Consider the following 18,330-nt stretch of genomic DNA (forward strand, 5'->3'; position numbering starts at 1 on the left):
CCAGGGGCAAACTCCAAGCAAGCTGGCGTCACTGCCAGGGCTTGAAGATCACCCACCCTCTTTAGAGAGGTAATAGCTAAGAGAAAAGCCATCTTGAACGTCAGGTCCTTGGGTGAAGCCAACTGAAGGGGTTCGAAGGGGGCCAGGGATAACCCTTCGAGAACCACCGCCAGGTCCCAGGCAGGAACCCTGGACCTGGTTGCCGGTCTCATCCTCCATGTACCACGGAGAAAACGAATGACCAGCTGGTGCCTCCCCAGAGGCCCATCACTCAGTGGTGCATGGAACGCCGAAATGGCAGCCACGTACACCTTAAGTGTGGAAGGGAGAGACCCGCAGAGAAACGATCTTGAAGAAACTCCAGAACTGAAGCCACCGGGCAGTTAACTGGATCTAATTCATGTTCTCTACACCAAGTGGAGAACACATTCCACTTGAGGCCATATAATCTCCTAGTAGACGGAGCCCTAGAGCTAAGTATGGTTTCAACCACCCCCGCTGATAGACCAGCATTTAGGTACTGAACCCCCTCAGGGGCCAGATCCACGGTTTCCGCAGCTCTGGACGAGGGTGGAAGACTGTGCCCCCTGCCTGAGACAACAGATCCCTCCTCAGAGGAATCTGCCATGGCGGAGCTATCAGGAGTGAAATTATGTCTGAGAACCATACTCGGGCCGGCCACATCGGGGCAACCAGAAGAAGACTGATGCCCTCTTGGCGGACCCTTTCCAGGACTCCCGGGAGCAGAGCGATCGGGGGAAATGCGTACAGGCGAAGCCTCGGCCAAGCCTGTACCATGGCGTCCAACCCCAGTGGGGCTGGATGTGAGAGGGAGAACCAAAGTGGACAGTGGTACGTCTCTCGAGACGCGAATAGATCCACTTCCGATGGTCCAAATTTGTCCCACATCAACTTCACCACCTCTGGATGAAGTCTCCATTCCCCGGTCCTCAGCCCCTGCCTCGACAGGATGTCTGCTCCCTGATTCTGAACCCCCGGAATATATATTGCTCTGATAGACAGTATTTTCCCTTGGGACCAAAGAATTATCTGATGCGCCAGTCTGCACAGAGGGCGCGATCTGAGTCCTCCTTGTCGGTTCAGATAAGCTACCACTGATGTATTGTCCGAACGTACTAGGACACTAGTAACCTTTGATGTCTGGAAGGAAGCTCCTCAGAGCCCTGAACACAGCCAACATCTCTAGACAGTTTATGTGCCAAGAATGATGATGGTCCTGCCACAGACCCCTGGCAAAGCGGCCGTCCATGACCGCGCCCCAGCCAGTGAGGGAGGCGTCTGTCGAAACGGTTTTCCGGTGACATGACGCTCCCAACACTGGCCCTTGGGACAGGAACCAAGGTTTCTTCCATATTAGCAGAGAACGAAGGCACCTGCGCGTTACTCTGATTATACGAAATGGATTCCCCTTGGGGGAAAACCCCTTGGTTTTCAGCCACCACTGGAGGGGCCTCATGTGTAGAAGGCCCAAAGGTACAATGTTGGATGCTGCTGCCATGAGGCCCAGCAGTCTTTGAAATTGCTTTACAGAGATGGCCTGGCCTAGCTTTAACCTGGCCACCATCGCCATAAGGGACTCGATACGTGCAGGAGACATGCGTGCCTGCATCGTAACCGAGTTCCACACAACGCCCAGAAATGTTGTGCACTGGGATGGTTGTAACACACTCTATTTTGTGTTGAGTCTCAACCCCAAACTTCGAATGTGGCCAAGAACGACATCTCGATGCCGAACCGCCATTTCTCGAGACTCGATATAATTCAGTATACGGATGCCCTGAAGTCTCAGTGGAGCAAGAGCTGCATCCATACATTTGGTGAATGTGCGGGGAGATAGTGCTAGGCCGAACGGAAGAACCCGATATTGGTAAGCTTCGCCCCCGAAAGCGAACCTCAGGAACCTCCTGTGACATGAAAGGATGGATACATGAAAATAGGCGTCCTTTAGATCTGTCGTGACAAACCAGTCCTCGGATCTGATCTGACTCACGATGACAGGAATAGTAGGCATTTTGAACCTGAACCTCCTCAGAGACCGGTTCAAAACTCTGAGATCTAAAATCGGCCTCAACCCCCCATCCTTTTTTGGAACTATAAAGTACCGGCTGTAAAAACCGGACTCCCTGTCTGAATGAGGAACACGTTCTATGGCCTCCTTCAGCAGCAGTGATTGCACTTCTTGTTCCATCACCTGAGCCTGCCCCGGAACCACTGTAGTCTGCACCACCCCAGAGAATTTGGGGGGGCGGTGCCCGAACTGTAGTCTGTACCGTGATTTTATTATATGCAGGACCCATGCAGATATGTTGGGAAGATGATTCCATGCCTCTACAAAATCTACTAAGGGAACCAGCCTCTCGAGGGAAACCGACACCGATTTCCTGAGGGCTCCGCTGCGAGTTGCTCTGCAGCGGGGGCAGCCCTCCGAGGTTCTACCACCCGGTTAGGACCTCTTCCCGAAGCCCTCCTAGCCTTAAGGACGTCCCTCAGGTCGGCCCCTGGCTGGAGGGCTTCGCTGGGAGCGCTTCCTCTGTTGCCAAGCTCCTGGAGGAGGGGCTCTAGAGGAAACGCTCTCCTTTTGCTCTGCGTGGTGCGAGGAGCTGACTGAAGGCTGGGGCTGATCTGTTTGCCCCACCCTACTTGATTTAGACTTGGATTTACGGGGGAGAAACTGCTTGAATGCCGCAGATTGTTTCCTCGCCTCCTGAAACCTGTCGACGACCGATGTAACGGCGTCGCCGAACAGGCCAGAGGGCGAGAGCGGGGCATCAAGCAAAAAAGCTCTGTCTTTTTCTTTTATTCCCGACAAATTTAGCCACAGATGCCTCTCCATGGTCACCATAGCTGCCATAGAGCGGCCAATAGCGCGGGCCGTCTCTTTAGTGGCCCGGAGAGACAGATCTGCGGCTCTGCGCAACTCCGCGATATCTTCGGAGTTGGCCCTCCCCTCGTCTAAATCTTTCAGGAGATCGGCCTGGTACGCCTGCAAAATCGCCATTGAGTGCAGGCATGAACCAGCCCGACCTGCCGCCATGTAAGCCCTGCTTATTAATGCAGATGTATCTCTGCAGGGCTTACTAGGTAGTGCCGGGTTTTTAAGGGAAGATGCCGACTCAGGAGAGAGGTAACCGGCTAAAGCCTCCTCCACACTAGGCATCTTCCCATAGCCCATATCCCGTGCCCCTAAAACATAGCTGTAATCGACCACACTGGGGGTGGAGACACGGGACGAATGTGGTTTATCCCACGATCTCGAGATCTCTTTGTGGAGATCGGGAAAAAACGGCAAACCCCGGCGCTGGGGTTGTGACGTGTGCTGCAGGAAACGCTCGTCTAATTTGCTTCCGACGTGCGTTCCCTGCTCATTTTGTGGCCAGCTAATGTTAAGTCTGGCCACAGCACGCGTCACAACCTGAACCAGCTCCTCATAAGCCTGGCCGAAACCCGGCGTGCTTGGCTCACGGTCTTCCACATCAATGCTGAGCATTTCCACTTCCTCAGAAGCAGAGAGCTCGAGCATTGGGACCTGATCGTGGGTAGAAGAAGCCGCGACGCGGGCTTCTGCACCACTCACAGTAGGCTCGGGATCCTCAAACGAAGAATGAGAAAGTGCCGGAGCAGTCTCATTCTCATCTGCAAGATCCCGCTGCGAACCCCACGATCTCAATCGCCGCGCTGCCTCAACAGACGCGGGACCAGAACCGTGGGGAACACGAGCCTGACCGTGCTCATCAAAGCACGCCAACCGGGAGCGCAGCACTCTCAGGGGTAGTGCTTCACAGCTTTCACAGGCAGATCCCTCGAGAGCTGCCTGTGCGTGCTGCGCTCCCAAACAGTTCACACACAAATCGTGCGTGTCCCTACCCGTAATAAAATGAGGGCAGGGGTGCACGCACTTCTTGAACTGTTCGGTGGCCATAATTCTTTTAAATAGTACAAACAACACCAAATAAGACAAACAATATACATAGAGCGCTTGCTGAAGAGCGAAAGCTAATGTGTGTGTGTGTGCGGCGTCACTTTTATGCATCCGGTTATGCCGTCACATGTTACCTCATGACGCAACACCAATCAAGATTGGAATAGTTTCATTCATACTTCAGAGGCGCACGCTAAGGAGCGTTCCCCAAAGAGTCGTTTTCAACGACGCAGTGCGAGTTCCCTCGGAAGGGAACTGGTCAGGATTGAAGGAAAGCTGGATGGCACTATATACAATTCTTGAGGAAAACCTGTTTCAGTCTGCCGAAGATTTGAGGCTGGGACAGAAGTTCACCTTCCAGCAGGACAATGACCCTAAGCCCTGGAGTGGTTTAAAGGGAAACATTTAAATGTCTTGGAATGGCCTAGTCAATGCACAGACCTCAATCCAATTGAGAATCTGTGGCACGACTTGAAATCTTCTGTACACAACGCAACCCATCTAACTTGAAGGAGAGTTTCCACAGAAAATAGTTGTTAGATGAGGTCACAAGAGCAACCGGTAGTGAAACTCTTGCAATATCCAGAAGTCAAGCCTTGTGCCCTGTTATTGCACTCTGTTCTCTTTGTTGAAAAGTGCACTGAAAATAATTAAAGGAACACTGCGGTTTCAATACAAGTTAAGCTCAATCGACAGTATTTGTGGCTTTTTTTTTTAAAGAAAAAAATAAATTTTTGTGGTAATCAACATTATGCCACAAATGCTGTCGATTGAGCTTAACTTGTACTGAACCTAGAATATTCCTTTAATAATTAAAATTAATTGCTGGATTGCATTAAATGTATTAACAGGATATGTTAGTTTCGTCACACTATTAGATTATTTAACATATGAAATGCACTTAACTTAGGTATTGACCCAAAAATTCCCCAAAAAAGGTGAAGACTGAATGTTTTTGACCCAGATCCTAATACTAAAACAAAACCACATTGATTTTTAAACCATAAACAATAATTATGCATCTATTATGATTACCAAATATGTCTTAAAACTTTTTGTCGGTTCACACAACATCTCATCTTGGTTTCCTATCCTCAGGCAAACCTGTCAAGAACCAGCTTTCATACTTTTAATTATTCCTTTCCATAATTGAATAATTAGATGGGTGAGGCTTCTGGCAGAAATCAGACAGGGGATTTGATTTTTCCAAGCACAGCACACATCACGTAAAATGGCTTTCAGAATGTATCAGGCTCTCAAATTGATTGAGCCAGGACAGTACCAGCACAGATCAGCATTTATTCTATTAACACATCATACTAGTCATTTAGTGGTAACAATTGTCTGTGGAACCTCCAGCTCAAGTATTATTGTAAAAACTTTCTTTTCGACAAATATCTGCTATTTATTCGGCTCAAACTGCTAAACATACAGACTACATTCAAAATCTTTGTAGAGTAACTTATAGTAGAAGTATTGTAATTGAAACCATTTGTTTTATCAAAATACACACTGCATGAAATCCACTCTGTTTTTATTTGATTCCAGTTTGAGCCTTGCTCATATGTGTTGGCTTATCAGGTTCAGTGGGGTCTTTAGCTGTAGTTTGATCCAGTAGTGTCTATGTGAACTCCAAGCTGGGTTTGTGTCTTATCGTGGACTGAGTGTAAATAGACATATTTTCCCAGAGTTTGCATTCTTAAAATTGCTGTTGGAATATGAGAGTTGAGTGTCTTGAGAATATGCGACTTGAGTCAGTGTCTTTGTGTGTATGGAAGTTAAAAACTCTATATTTTCAGAAACAATACACAGACTCAGAAGTTGTGTGAGCACACTGTTGTGATTGCAAATGTTTGTAGTTAGAATGTGTATTTCTGGTACAGTTTTGACTCACTGTTTGCTCACTCTGTGATAATACCAGATGTCATGTTCACACACTAAGAATCCACCAACTGTGAACAATTTCCTTTTACTTTATTTTTTGAAATGTGTGCATGCCAGAGTGCCATATAAATTAGCCAAAACCTAATCTTACAGTTACAATATACAATAGTTCACACAAAAATGTAAATACTGTCATCATTTACTCATACTCATGTAGTTCCAAACACATATTACCTTCACTCTTACCTGGAACATAAAACAAGTTTAATAGAATATTCATCCTGCTCTTTTCCATACAATGAAGCATAAAGTCAGCAGGGCTGTCAAGCCCCAACAAGGACAAAAAGCAGCTATTTAAACCCCATAAAAGTAGTTTATGTGACTCATGCACTGTATTCCAAGTCTTCTGAAGCCAGACAATGCAGTCAAAGCCATTTTCGTTTAACGAAAAACAAACAAAAAAAACATTAAGGGTGCTTTATCACTAGCAATTTTGCTGCTCACCCAGGTTTGAATGACGTAAATGTTTGGTTCATTTGAATGATGTGTGCACCGGAGAACCACACACAGTCTGCTTGAAAAGGTTGTCCTGGGGAAGGGTTCATGTGAATTCCAGTACGTTTGCTGCCAGTATGAACGCAATCCTGCTAATTTGCGGAAGTGAACCACTTTTGATGACATATCATTTGTGTCTTTGAAGGCTCCTGATCGCAATTCGGGACCAGCTCACATTCTTCTCATCTCTTGCAATGTATCCATGGGCTCTTGCTAATATTGTTCACATCATTGCACATTTAATGCATTCGTGGCAGACAAACGCAAGTGTCATTCTGTGCATGGAACGTTTTGGTGGTAATTCCAAAGATACAAACTTTAATATTTTACTTTACACTTGCTTTATTTAAATATAGGCATCATCATATATCAGTGTTTCTTGCACTGCCTTCTGGCAGTGGCGCTGTTGAATCCACAGCAAAATAAATAATTGTAATACATTTTCCCCGTAAGCATGGCGGATCTAAGGGGGGCCGGGAGGGCATTGGTAAACTTCTCACGCCCCTACCCCAATGAAGAGACAGCCAGTTTGACACACTAAGTTTCAAAATGGCCCCCCAAAAATCGCATCCTTGCACTGCCCATGCCCAGTAGTGATCTAGTAGCCTCAAATGAATGCAATGCGATAAAAAGACGTCTTTTTTTGAGTTGTCCTCATGGCATTGTAGTCTGTTTCACGTGCAAATTACTCTTTTAAACCGGTTCTTTGAAAGATTATACACAAGTTACCTGTTTGAAAGAGTCTAACAAAATTTTCATGGGATCAGTCACAGTGGTTACTGAATCAACATCAGACTCACTTACTGATCTGAAGTTATCATTAGCCTAGTTTCAGAAATGATGCAAGAGCTGATTTGTATACATAAAAATTTGTAAATGTTAATTCAGGATCATAACTGACAGGTTGTTCATATGTAATAAAGTTTTTTGTAATAAATGATATTTTAATAAACATATAAACAGGTATATGGCTCAGTGCAAAAACAGAAATCTGTAGGAAACGTCTTATATTTCAAAAATATTTTTGCCATATAATTTGTTTTTCCTCCAGAGAGACATTTTGTAAATATTTACGTGAAGGCTCAGTGAAAAGCTAAGACGGCCGAAGGTAAACTAAGACATAATCTTTGGTCGGGTAAATATTTAAATGGCCTCAGTAACAGAAGATGAATTGGACTCCATTGCATATCTATACCATAACATAATGGAAATGACCGGTAAGGAAGGGCTTTTCGCATAGCGGGCGTGCTTGAACCGCTGATCATTCAAATCGAGTGCTGTTTGACTGGACGCAGCGGGTCGGGCAGAGCAGAGACATGCTCTTATTTTTTCTGCTGGTAATTTAATGCTGCTCTGCTGCATTACCTCATGAGCTTCACCGCATGCTTTCAACTGGAGTCTTAGCTGTCCGTCAACACACTTACACAAACACATACATTAACCTGCACATGTATGCAAGACTTCATTTGAACCCATGCAAATGTGAGGCTTTATTCTAACGTTCTGTACACTGAATACTGGATATTGGCATATTAAAAGCCTTTGTTTATTTAAACAGTGGCTGAAAAAGACACTGTTTGACACCTAAGTCACATTTAAAATTCCTTAATGTCATTGCATTAGATACCAAAAATATCAAACCAAGTGGCATCTGTGCTCAAATGATGCTAGAGCTTTTCTCAGAGCTACATAATTTTTTTCAGTTGGTGTATGAAGTCAGTTCACATTAAGTTCACACCAGTGTAGATCAACACATTAATTATGGACATGTTCCAAAAGGTTTGACAACTAAAAGTGTTCAAATACATATTGTCTTTATTCTAAACTATGTATCTATTGTTTTATCATTTAAAGTTCTTTTTGTGAAATCTTTTGCTTCAAAAGTGTGTTTTTTCTTTTCTTTTTAAATAATAGGCCTAAATGCCACTTGGGTTTAAATAATACAATGACATGCATACATTTTAAAGTGTGGCTTTAGTGTCTGAATTCTTTTGGGGGGGCCACAGTGTACACATATGTACATCTGAGCTGCAGTGTCTTGGATCAAAGGGGTTGAGACAGCTGTTCATCACAGGGGCACTTCAAAAGATCACTCACTGTGATAACAAAGACATTTTCGGGTGGTTTTGACATTACCAGACATTCTGCCAGGCTTCTCGTGGTGTTCTTGCATGAATACTGTTTGTAGGGTTAACATTGTAATGCATGTGAGTGTCTGTGCAACAGCTCTAGATCTGCATGTCTGCTCTTGTGTGTGTGTGTGTGTGTGTGTGTGTGTGTGTGTGTGTGTGTGTGTGTGTGTGTGTGTAGTGCTCGGTAGGTAACCAGAACTGTAAGAATTGGAGAATGCCTTGGATTAGCCGTTCTGGCGTCAGGTATGCAACAACTGCAAGCCCCAGGGAATCTAAAGCATACAGAGCACACATAGTAAAGTATGTGTGTGTGTTTGTTTGCATGAATTTAAATGTTGAAGTGAGAGAGAGATGTGTATATATTCTTTAGAGCAGTAGATTTTAGCCAGTGGGTCTTTTCTGCTTAAGGAAAATAATAAAATGCAACTTACCTCATAATTGCATTTGTCTTTCTGCACATCTTGTCAAAATTGAGTTTTAACAAGAAATCGGGTCTTTCAAAGTCTATGATCTGTCCTGTGATAGATGGGTTTGACTGACTGAGTGAGACTATTTTGTAATCCATATTTGGCAGGCCAGCCAAAAAGCAATTTTTCGCAGTTTCAGTGTTGGCATAGTTACTGTGTGATTTTGGCTTTGTAGGGTAGGATTGTAAAGATATCCAACTTTAAAAACAGAGGAGACAACTCATTCCTTGTCTTTTGGTTTTTACGTAAAAGGCAATGCATCCAGTTTAACTCACAGTTAAACTATCACTTGGTAGAAGCTTGCCAAATTAGTCAGATCCTCATTTGAACAATCTCTAGTTTTGAATCCCAGTAATATCACTCACTCACATATGCAACCAAATTGCATGCTAAGTGTCTACAAATGTCTATGATTATCCACTGTCTTTACTCACCAGTGATTGAATATTGTAGTGGCCAAAAACTTCAGCTTATTTTGAGTAAATGTTTTGTTTGACTCGTTTTCAAAGACATGATCCACACAATCCATTTGTTGTTGAATGTCTCTTTTAATTTCCTTTACAATCAGTTGTTGATAAAAAAAATAAATAAATAAAAAAAAACGTTCAGGGAAAGAAGCTCTCTTTAATGTGCGCTCAACCGCAACATTTATGTGATGCTCGCTGAACTGCCGGTATTCTCAAAGAGAAAAGATTTTATATTGTGAAAGTGTACAGTAAACATGCAAATAATACATATATATATATATATATACCACAGTTAGTTCCGGTCCTCAAATCTGATTGGACGAGAGACGTTCCATGAGCACTGATGGTGTGAAACCATCAGCACTCGGACACTTCACTGTGTGTGTATCACTCCGCTTGTGTTCATACTGTTCTAAACTAAAGTGTAAGAGTAGTGCATATGTGTTAAGAGTTACTATCTTTATTTTTGAAATGACATATGTTAGCCAGCAGGTGGTGGTAAAAGATCTTTTTTGTTAGTAATATGAGCCAGTTGGTGACATAAAGTGAATCCGTTAGTCACTGTTTAAAAAGAACAGCGCTCTGTGATTGCTCGTATTCCTAATACATTACCAAAGCTATCTTTAAACGGCTTTAAATGGGCAACTTCAGGATTAAGGCTCATGCTGGGAGACACAACTGACTGATTTATTACAGAACTCACATGCTTACCTTTTATAAATAAAAGCACTAGTTCAGGTCAGCTGCACCTGTGTAGATCCATGATTCATCAGAGCACAGTGTAAAAAGCTCACGTGGGAGGACAGGAGAGATGGCAGGTGGGTATTTGTAAGGTTGAAGAGTATGATGATGCCTGCAGTGAAAGGTCAGACAGAGGGGGAGGATGGTAAACTATGTGTGTGCGTGTCCTCAAAGCTAAATACTATTGCTTTAGATTTGCCCTTGTTCATATGTCACCAGTTATGCTATTTACAATTATATTATTATAGTTAAAATGTATAATATTGAAACCAAATATTGACATATCTCTTACCTAGGATTGTTTTTTTTGTGCCATTTATTTTAGTTCGATGTGATATTTAAATTGGCTGCTTTGTTTACAACAATAGTGTAAAGGCTAAAGCTTTCATGGCTTGTCCACAATGTGACATAGTGTAAATTTTATCACCAGCTCAGCTCAATTTTCTAGACACAAAAACGCATCCGTAAAGACTTAGCCAAAAGAGTATATTTTGAAAGGCTAAAGCCCTTAACCGTGCACAAGATGTAACGGCATGTGGAAAAACAAAGTACTGTATACCCTAGCCTTACCTGATCATGGTCTAAATGAGAATTGTTGCTGTTAAACTTTTCAAATAAATTAAGTTTCAGCTTTGTAGCTTCCTTACAAAAATCAAGAGTTCATGTCAAATTGGCCTCAAACTTGCTACAAATTTGCCACTCATTATTTTCAGTTGCATATGAGCTCGTGATTCGCTGCAAATGTTTGCAGTTCTTCACTGGTAGTGTTAAACCTGCAGCAAACCTTTGGCAACAATGGACAATTTGCTGCAAGTTTTCTGCAAAGCTCATTTGCATTCGAAAATAATCAGTGGCGAATTTGCGACAAGTTTTTCAGCAAATTTGCCACGAACTCTCGATTTTTGTAAGGGTTAATATTCTTCATCACGTTCTATTTTAAGCATAATATTTATGTATTTAAACATCGTTAAAAAGAAGATTCACATACATTCTAGTTAAGTCATAAATACCATTAAAAACTGCTAAGTGTTGTTGTTGTCATTCATTAGCGAAAATTTTAGCCATGCTTTTCAGATGAGCTAATGCCTAAAAATGGTCTCTTCCAGCTGTCATTTCAACATCTGCTAGGGAACCTTTTATAAATGTATTCCAGATGAGCAAATGCTCTAAAACATCTTTATTCCAGAAAAAAATTCACTTTTTTATATTTATATTTATTTGTTTTTAAGAACAAGTATGCATATATACTTTTATACAGTTTATACAGTATTGGAGAATTGCCATTCACTTATTCATTACATTTCTTCTTGACTATCAGCAACTGCCATGTGCAGCGTAGTCTCATAGAATTAATACATTTTAGCAAATTGGGTTTTACATGCCGCTTTCTACATTTAGCTGCAGTTTTCTTGGTGAAATGAACACGCTACAACAACTGTGCATTTTATAGAATTTCACACAAATCATGGGTACTATGGCTGTTAAGGACTTTATAAACACTTATTTTCACTCTATTACTCATTGCTATGTTGTTAGATCAAAACACGTAGTTTTGGTTTGCAAAAATGTTGCCATTGTCACGTAATTTCATTAGATCATACTGGCTATACTATATTATTTGTATAAAGAGTTTCATCTGTCTGATAAAAACCCATTTTGATTCTGATCAGTAAACTGTTTTACAATAAACTTCTTTCATTTTAATGAAGGAAATAAGTTTTCAGTAGGATCAGTTTACGATTCCGTCTATACTTCCGTTCAATTTATACTTCAACCATTTGTCTTTGTCTGTTTACACTGTGTGATTGTAGTTTTTGTTGTTTCAAACCACTTCACAAATCTCTTCCTCCACTGTTGGTGTTATCCTTCTGGGCTTGTGGTTCACTTTCACTCTGTGGCACACGTGCACACACACACACACACACACACACATAAAAACACATACAGCATAATGAGGGGTTTGGTGGGTGGTTTGGGAGGAGCAGGCAGTAGTCTCTTTTCCCGAAGGGAAAGGTCTCTCCGGAACATTCCAGATGGGCTCACACTCGCCTACCAGAGATGAAAAAAGAGAAGAGACCTTTAAAGATTTGCGCTCTGACGTCACTGTGTTGGCACTCCAATTTGTTAATAGCAAAATCGATCAAAGGAAGTCTGAGATGCAGATGCGTCTTCATTTCTGTGAATGAAACAGAGTGCATAAGTGAGAGATACTGTTTACTGTCCTCTTTTAATCGGATGCATTAACACACACACACACACACACACATACTACAGGAAGTGCTGACTCTGCAGGGTATATTTAACAGGCTCGCCCATGTGTACAATGAGCAGATGCGTTCCTGCTCGCTTGTGTGTGTGTGTATGTGTATTTGGATGGGTTTGGGTAGTTTACGAGGAAATTTTTTTAGGTTACAAACTGGTAATTACAAGGGTATTATGCAAAAATTTGGGTTATGAGGACATTTCTGGTGCCCCCATAATTCAAATCGCTTAAAAAACATACTAGATTATGTTGGTTTTTTTTTTTATTATTAAAATGCAGAAAGTTTTTGTGAAGGTTAGGTAGGGTTAGGGGATAGAATCTATAGTTCATACTGTATAAAAATCATTATGCCTATGGTGAGTCCTCATAAGGATAGCCGCACCAACATGTGTTTATTTATGAGATTGATGTCTGTGTTTGTGATTGAAATTAGTAGCTTTACATTGGTGAACATGGAGCTGATTTAAGACCCTGTGAAATTATTCGACGATCGCAGTTTTCTTTCCTGTGTAGAAATATTTCCTTCTAAAAAAAACAAAATTCTTATTCAAGGCTTTGAAAGTAAATGTAACAAATTTGTATTCAATTATTAGAGGATATATACAGTATAATTCTTATTCATGAAATGCAATTGCAATTAGACAGAAACAACAGTCTAACATTTCAGGATAAATTTCAGCCTTGAAGCTGGTATGATTTCATACAGCATTACAGTGTAACATGTGAAAAGCACACTGCAACAAAACTTTTACATTAATGCACAACCTTTCTGCGTATAGAATAATTTCAGACTATTTGAGGTAAAATTTCATGAGGATTTCAATTGACAGTAGTCCACACTCAGTATTGAATAGGGATGTACATGTACAGAAATTCAACACATAAATAGGCTAAATAACTGTGCTACTGTTAACTAAGACTGTTAGCATGCTAAAGCACAGCTAGCTGAAACCCTCTCAGATAATTTTTCTCTTTCATTCAAGTGCAGGTGTGTGTGCAATAAGTCATACGCGCAAAGTCAGTGGGCATGACAATGAAGTTTTGGTATTTTTGTGCAAGTATGTGCCAAGTCTAGGCACATGTGGGTTTGCAAAATTGCATAATCATAGCTAGTATTAAAAGTTAGCTATGGCTCTTTGATATCATCTGCTGGTGCAATCCCTGCAAATGCAGGAACTAAGTTTATATTTGGCACCAAAAATAGACATGGTTCTCAGACGTCTTAGTGAAATGACTGTTTACATGGACACCAGAAAGCGGCTCATTGCTAGAAAGTGGCATATTGTGAAAAAACAGCGTTCCAATTTACATGCACTGTACAGTATAAACGGTGCACTCTTTACTCCTGTATGCATATGGCTGGGTCAGTAAGCAGTTTTCTCCACAGCAACATAATTTCCCCATGATGTTTGTGTACATAACAAACATGGTATCTGAGGAAGATTTCACTATTTTATGCCCTTGTTCTTCTCTTTTTTTTTTTTACAGATATTCCAGATTTGTTGCTGTGTTTGTTTCCTTAACTTTCTAATGCAACTTGCTGTGGAATTGCCCTGTAATAGTGGGGCTTCCCTCTTAAGTAAATCACACACATGCACACTCCTCAGAAACTTGTAAGAACGGTGCTTTTGTGTTTACATGGCCACTTAAGCAGCATTCTCCAGGAGAATGAACCATGTGTTGAACCGCTTTCTCTTAATCTCTTAAATGGCGTATGGAAATCGGCGTTCATGTTTACATAAAATTTCAGCTTACTGCAAAACCCTTGAATAAACAGTTTTCATGTAAAAAGTGCATGTAAACGTGGTCAATTACCTATTTCTCAGGAAAATATAAAATTGGGCTTTGCGAAATTTTATTAACATACAGTAAACCCACACCAATATGACATTAGACATTTATTTCTTGGATTTTTGTAATAAAGTCCACCTAAACCCAAACTCATTGCACTTTTTCAGTCTATGTTGAAAGAATTGAGCTGAAAGGAGTCACACCCAAAACAGACAAACCAAGAGAATACATCCTAGAGGTGAGTTATTTGTCCATGTTTAGTACAATTTAGCTGTCTCGTAATCTTAAGAAAACATTACGAACATTGTGCAATAATTTCCAGAATGTTATCTCTATTGTATTGTCAGCATGTCACATTTTGAGATTATTGATCAAGAAAAATTATAACTGAATGCTAGATGTTTTTGGGTTACATGTCTGTTATACTTTTCCCTTGGTCTCAAAGGCCTTGTGGTCAGACTCCACCTTGTCTGCTGTCAGCAAAACCTCTCAGGAAGTGACAGAGTTCATCTCCCAGGTGAGTAACTGAGAGCTAGTCATGTGTGTGCTGTGTTAAATGTGTGCGAGAAATGTCGAGCTATTGTGTTAAGTCGAAAAGTTCTAAACATCAACTAGCCTTATCTGTTAGTGCACATAATACTGGATCTTCAACAAGATATCACAAGCACATTATAATGTCCTTGTTCTGCAAAACATTTAAAACGTCTGACACAAAGCTATGTAACTGTTTTTACATGCTTAATTAAAGGTGGTTTGAGATGAAAGGTTGTTGTAAATTGCTGATTATGATTGATTAGTTGTATAGTCGTCAAGTGCTTTGACTTTATACTATAATCAGTTCTGACAGGTTGTAAAATTGCAAAACAGTAGCTGAGTTTGTCATAGGTAGTAAAGATGTAAAGCAGTGTATATGATCTCTCCCTTCAGCTTTCTCAACTCTTTCCTGACGAGTGTCTGGAGAAACTTCTGCCTCAGATGCCTGGACTTGACTCCATTCATGAGCTAGATCCTCTGTATTTCTATCTTTCTGAATCCTTATATGGAATAAACATAAATGCAAGGGTTTTTACTAGGGATAGGCAATATATTGATTATTCACAATATATTAGCAATGATATATTGAAAATATATTTTTTCTGGTGACATAAAATTAAGCAATGTAATGACAATCACAAAGATTTTAAAATGTTTTTATTTTGTCATAAAGGTTCCTGAAGAGCGTATCCTTTTGCGATCTTTCCTTGTCTCGCAACTTGCAAGTATGCGGGCGTTAAGACAAGATAAATTCAAAGGAATATTATTTTTTTTATTTAAAAAGCAAAACATCGAGGTTACAGTGAGAGATAATATAAAGATGCAATATATTGCCCAACCCTAGTTTTTTTCTATATTGAAACAGTCTAAGAAGTTTGATTAAACTTGTTGCTTTTTCCTGGACTCCACACAGATGCATGACATCGCTTCCACCTCAAGTCCTGAAACACGACAAAGTCAGTTTCTTCTTCAGCACTTCGTCCACACCTCAACTCCCCAGTAGCACAAGTAAGCCTTACTCCCCCCTCACAATCATGCATCCTTCTCTCATCACATAGAGATTTGTTTCCAGATCAGACCATCTCTTGGGGAAACGGGTGTGAATTCTATTTCGGTTTGGAGGGAATTTTATTTGACCTGCTTTTGCTAGGAGGCCTCAAAAGCGATGATCTCATCCTGAGAAACTATTAATAGGACCTAGATGTGTCTAATGTGGTAGTATTTTTAGTCGTGGGGGGAAGGGATGGAAATCTCTGTCGATAGAAATGAAAGGAAAAATTCTTAATTCTCCAAACTTTGTGTTGTAACTTTGGTGTAATTTAGCACCCCAGTCCCTGGTTTTCACTATAGAGTCATGGCACAAAAAAAGCTCACTTAATTGAGTAGTTATTGCAGGTTTATTTTTCAGTTAAGATATAACTTGGAGGCTGACTGAAATGTGAAGTATGTAATTTCTGTGGCACTAGCAATACCAACAGGAATTGTAAAAGTAATGATTGCTTTCAAACAGGTTTACCGAACACTTCCCTCAGCCACTGGTTGCCCAATACCCCCACCAACCACCCACCCCCCCACCAAACTCACACCATTGGTTGACCCAATTTTGCTGTGGCAGGCTGGTTAGGATACTAAAACAGGGCTTATATTTTGATAGCGCCACAGTGTTTAAACTTTTACGGGGAATTCAAGCAACTGATGGCTTACATTAAGTCGTTAGTAGTCTGCATATTAATCTGGGATAGGAAAGAGTATTTTAACATTGACTAAATGACACTTCAACTTGAACTGTTAAATACAAAGGAGAGGGCTACATTTCTTCAGAGAGATGCTGAGTATCAAATGTAGTTTGCATTTAGTCTGACTTTAAAACCAGAACAAAACTAACAAATCTATGAGGATGCTTATTATTATTAGTAGTGCTATGTTTTACAGCTCATTAGGCAGTAGCTGCAATAATGTCAGTGCAAATGGCCCATTTTGTGCAGGGCTGGGACTGTGCCACTTTTATAGCTTTGAAATGGTGATTTTATTGCCTTCTTGAATTGTGCTCAATAGGGAAAAACTCAAAATAAAGTGTGTGTAGATGAGAATGAAATAACTCTTAGTAAGAGGGTGAAATACTGATTCAATAATTTTGTCTTCATTTGATTTGAAAGCTCATACTGAGATTGTATTAGGGTAAATCTTGAAAAAATATTAAAGGATGTATTTTAAAATAATTATATATTTTTTGTACTGCCCTTTTTTCATGATAGCATTTGTTGAAATGTAAAATTGTATTACAGTAATTTTTATAACTGTAATGCAGTAAAAATGACTGTATTCCAGTAATGGAAATTGAATCTAATTTAATCATCATTGACATTGATTAATAATTATATATAATTAATATTCAGTATATAAAAAAAAAAGTAAGACATCTTAAAGTAATAAGGATTTTGGATTAGGGATTAAGGATTCTAATTTGAATTATGACCCCGTTTCCCTGAGATTCGCCCATTAATCAATTCTTTCTATGTCAGATCAAGCTGTATTTCTCAATCACGCTTTGCCATATTCCATATATTGCAGATCTTGGCTGTCTGCTTCAATATAGGGGAGCTAGCAGGTGAGTTTAGCCACCCTTCACCCCAATATTCATTCATATATCAATGCATCTTATGTTCACATCAACCCTATCACTTCACAGCATATATCTTTTCGCTCCATCCATTGATCCATCCTTGTTTTACTCTCTCTTTCAGGCACATCTGTGGTGTTGCCAGCATCCAGCCTGTCCTAAACCTCCATGCCCCCCTCTCTCAGAGCTCTCTTGCCCACCTGCCTCCTCTCCCACCTCAGACAGCGGTAGCTATCCTCCCCAATAGTGCTGTACCCATGGGGGAGGGCATTCCTCCACAGGCACACCCCCTAAGCCCTGGAACCCAACATCAACCCCAATCCCAGCAGTCCCAACCCAGCCCGGAGCAGAACGGCATCCTTGATTGGCTTCGTAAACTCCGACTGCATAAATATTACCCTGTCTTCAAACAGTTGACCATGGAGGAGGTAGGCACCTTAAAGTTGCTTGCAACTTGTGTCTAGTTGAAATTTTTTACAAGTGGAATAAATTCTGGTCTACTTTACTGGTTATTCTAGTGAAGAACAACCCACTTAGATAGTAAGACAATCTGACCATCAAATAAAATCAATAACACAATAATGGACCAGTGTGCAGCACAGTGGTAGCTTAAAAACCTGACTTTCTTTGAGGTTCACTTATAATGTTTGTTAAGGTTTTTGCAAAACAAACAGTCATAATACAGTATTAAATGACCTTTTTTTCACCCTGTAAATTGGGCACTAAATTAGAATTTTTACCTTAAATATTAAATTAGTTTTTAATTAAATTTGAAATTTAAAGGCAGCTATTTAAATTGACATTGTTTCCTTAGTCCATAAGAGGGCACATTGAATACATAAACCATTACGGCACGTGTTATATTATTGCAAATAACATTCCTAGCTGTTAAAAAAGAGCATTCTATTTTCAACTAATGTGCATAAAAAAATTCAG

The 18,330-nt window shown here is 40.7% G+C and overlaps 1 protein-coding gene across 1 annotated transcript in view; it reads left to right on the top strand.

Annotated features, from left to right (window-relative positions):
* Window positions 1-18,330, top strand: part of LOC127638351 (zinc finger CCHC domain-containing protein 14-like) — a 45,394-nt gene that overhangs the window by 15,311 nt on the left and 11,753 nt on the right. The window contains exons 3-8 of the mRNA XM_052119834.1: window positions 14,408-14,478; window positions 14,686-14,757; window positions 15,168-15,253; window positions 15,688-15,782; window positions 17,346-17,382; window positions 17,519-17,822. Coding sequence (XP_051975794.1) covers window positions 14,408-14,478; window positions 14,686-14,757; window positions 15,168-15,253; window positions 15,688-15,782; window positions 17,346-17,382; window positions 17,519-17,822 — 665 coding nt within the window. The remainder of the gene's footprint in view (window positions 1-14,407; window positions 14,479-14,685; window positions 14,758-15,167; window positions 15,254-15,687; window positions 15,783-17,345; window positions 17,383-17,518; window positions 17,823-18,330) is intronic.

This window comes from Xyrauchen texanus, chromosome 46 (genome assembly GCF_025860055.1).
Source record: "Xyrauchen texanus isolate HMW12.3.18 chromosome 46, RBS_HiC_50CHRs, whole genome shotgun sequence".
Taxonomy (NCBI): Eukaryota; Metazoa; Chordata; class Actinopteri; order Cypriniformes; family Catostomidae; genus Xyrauchen; species Xyrauchen texanus.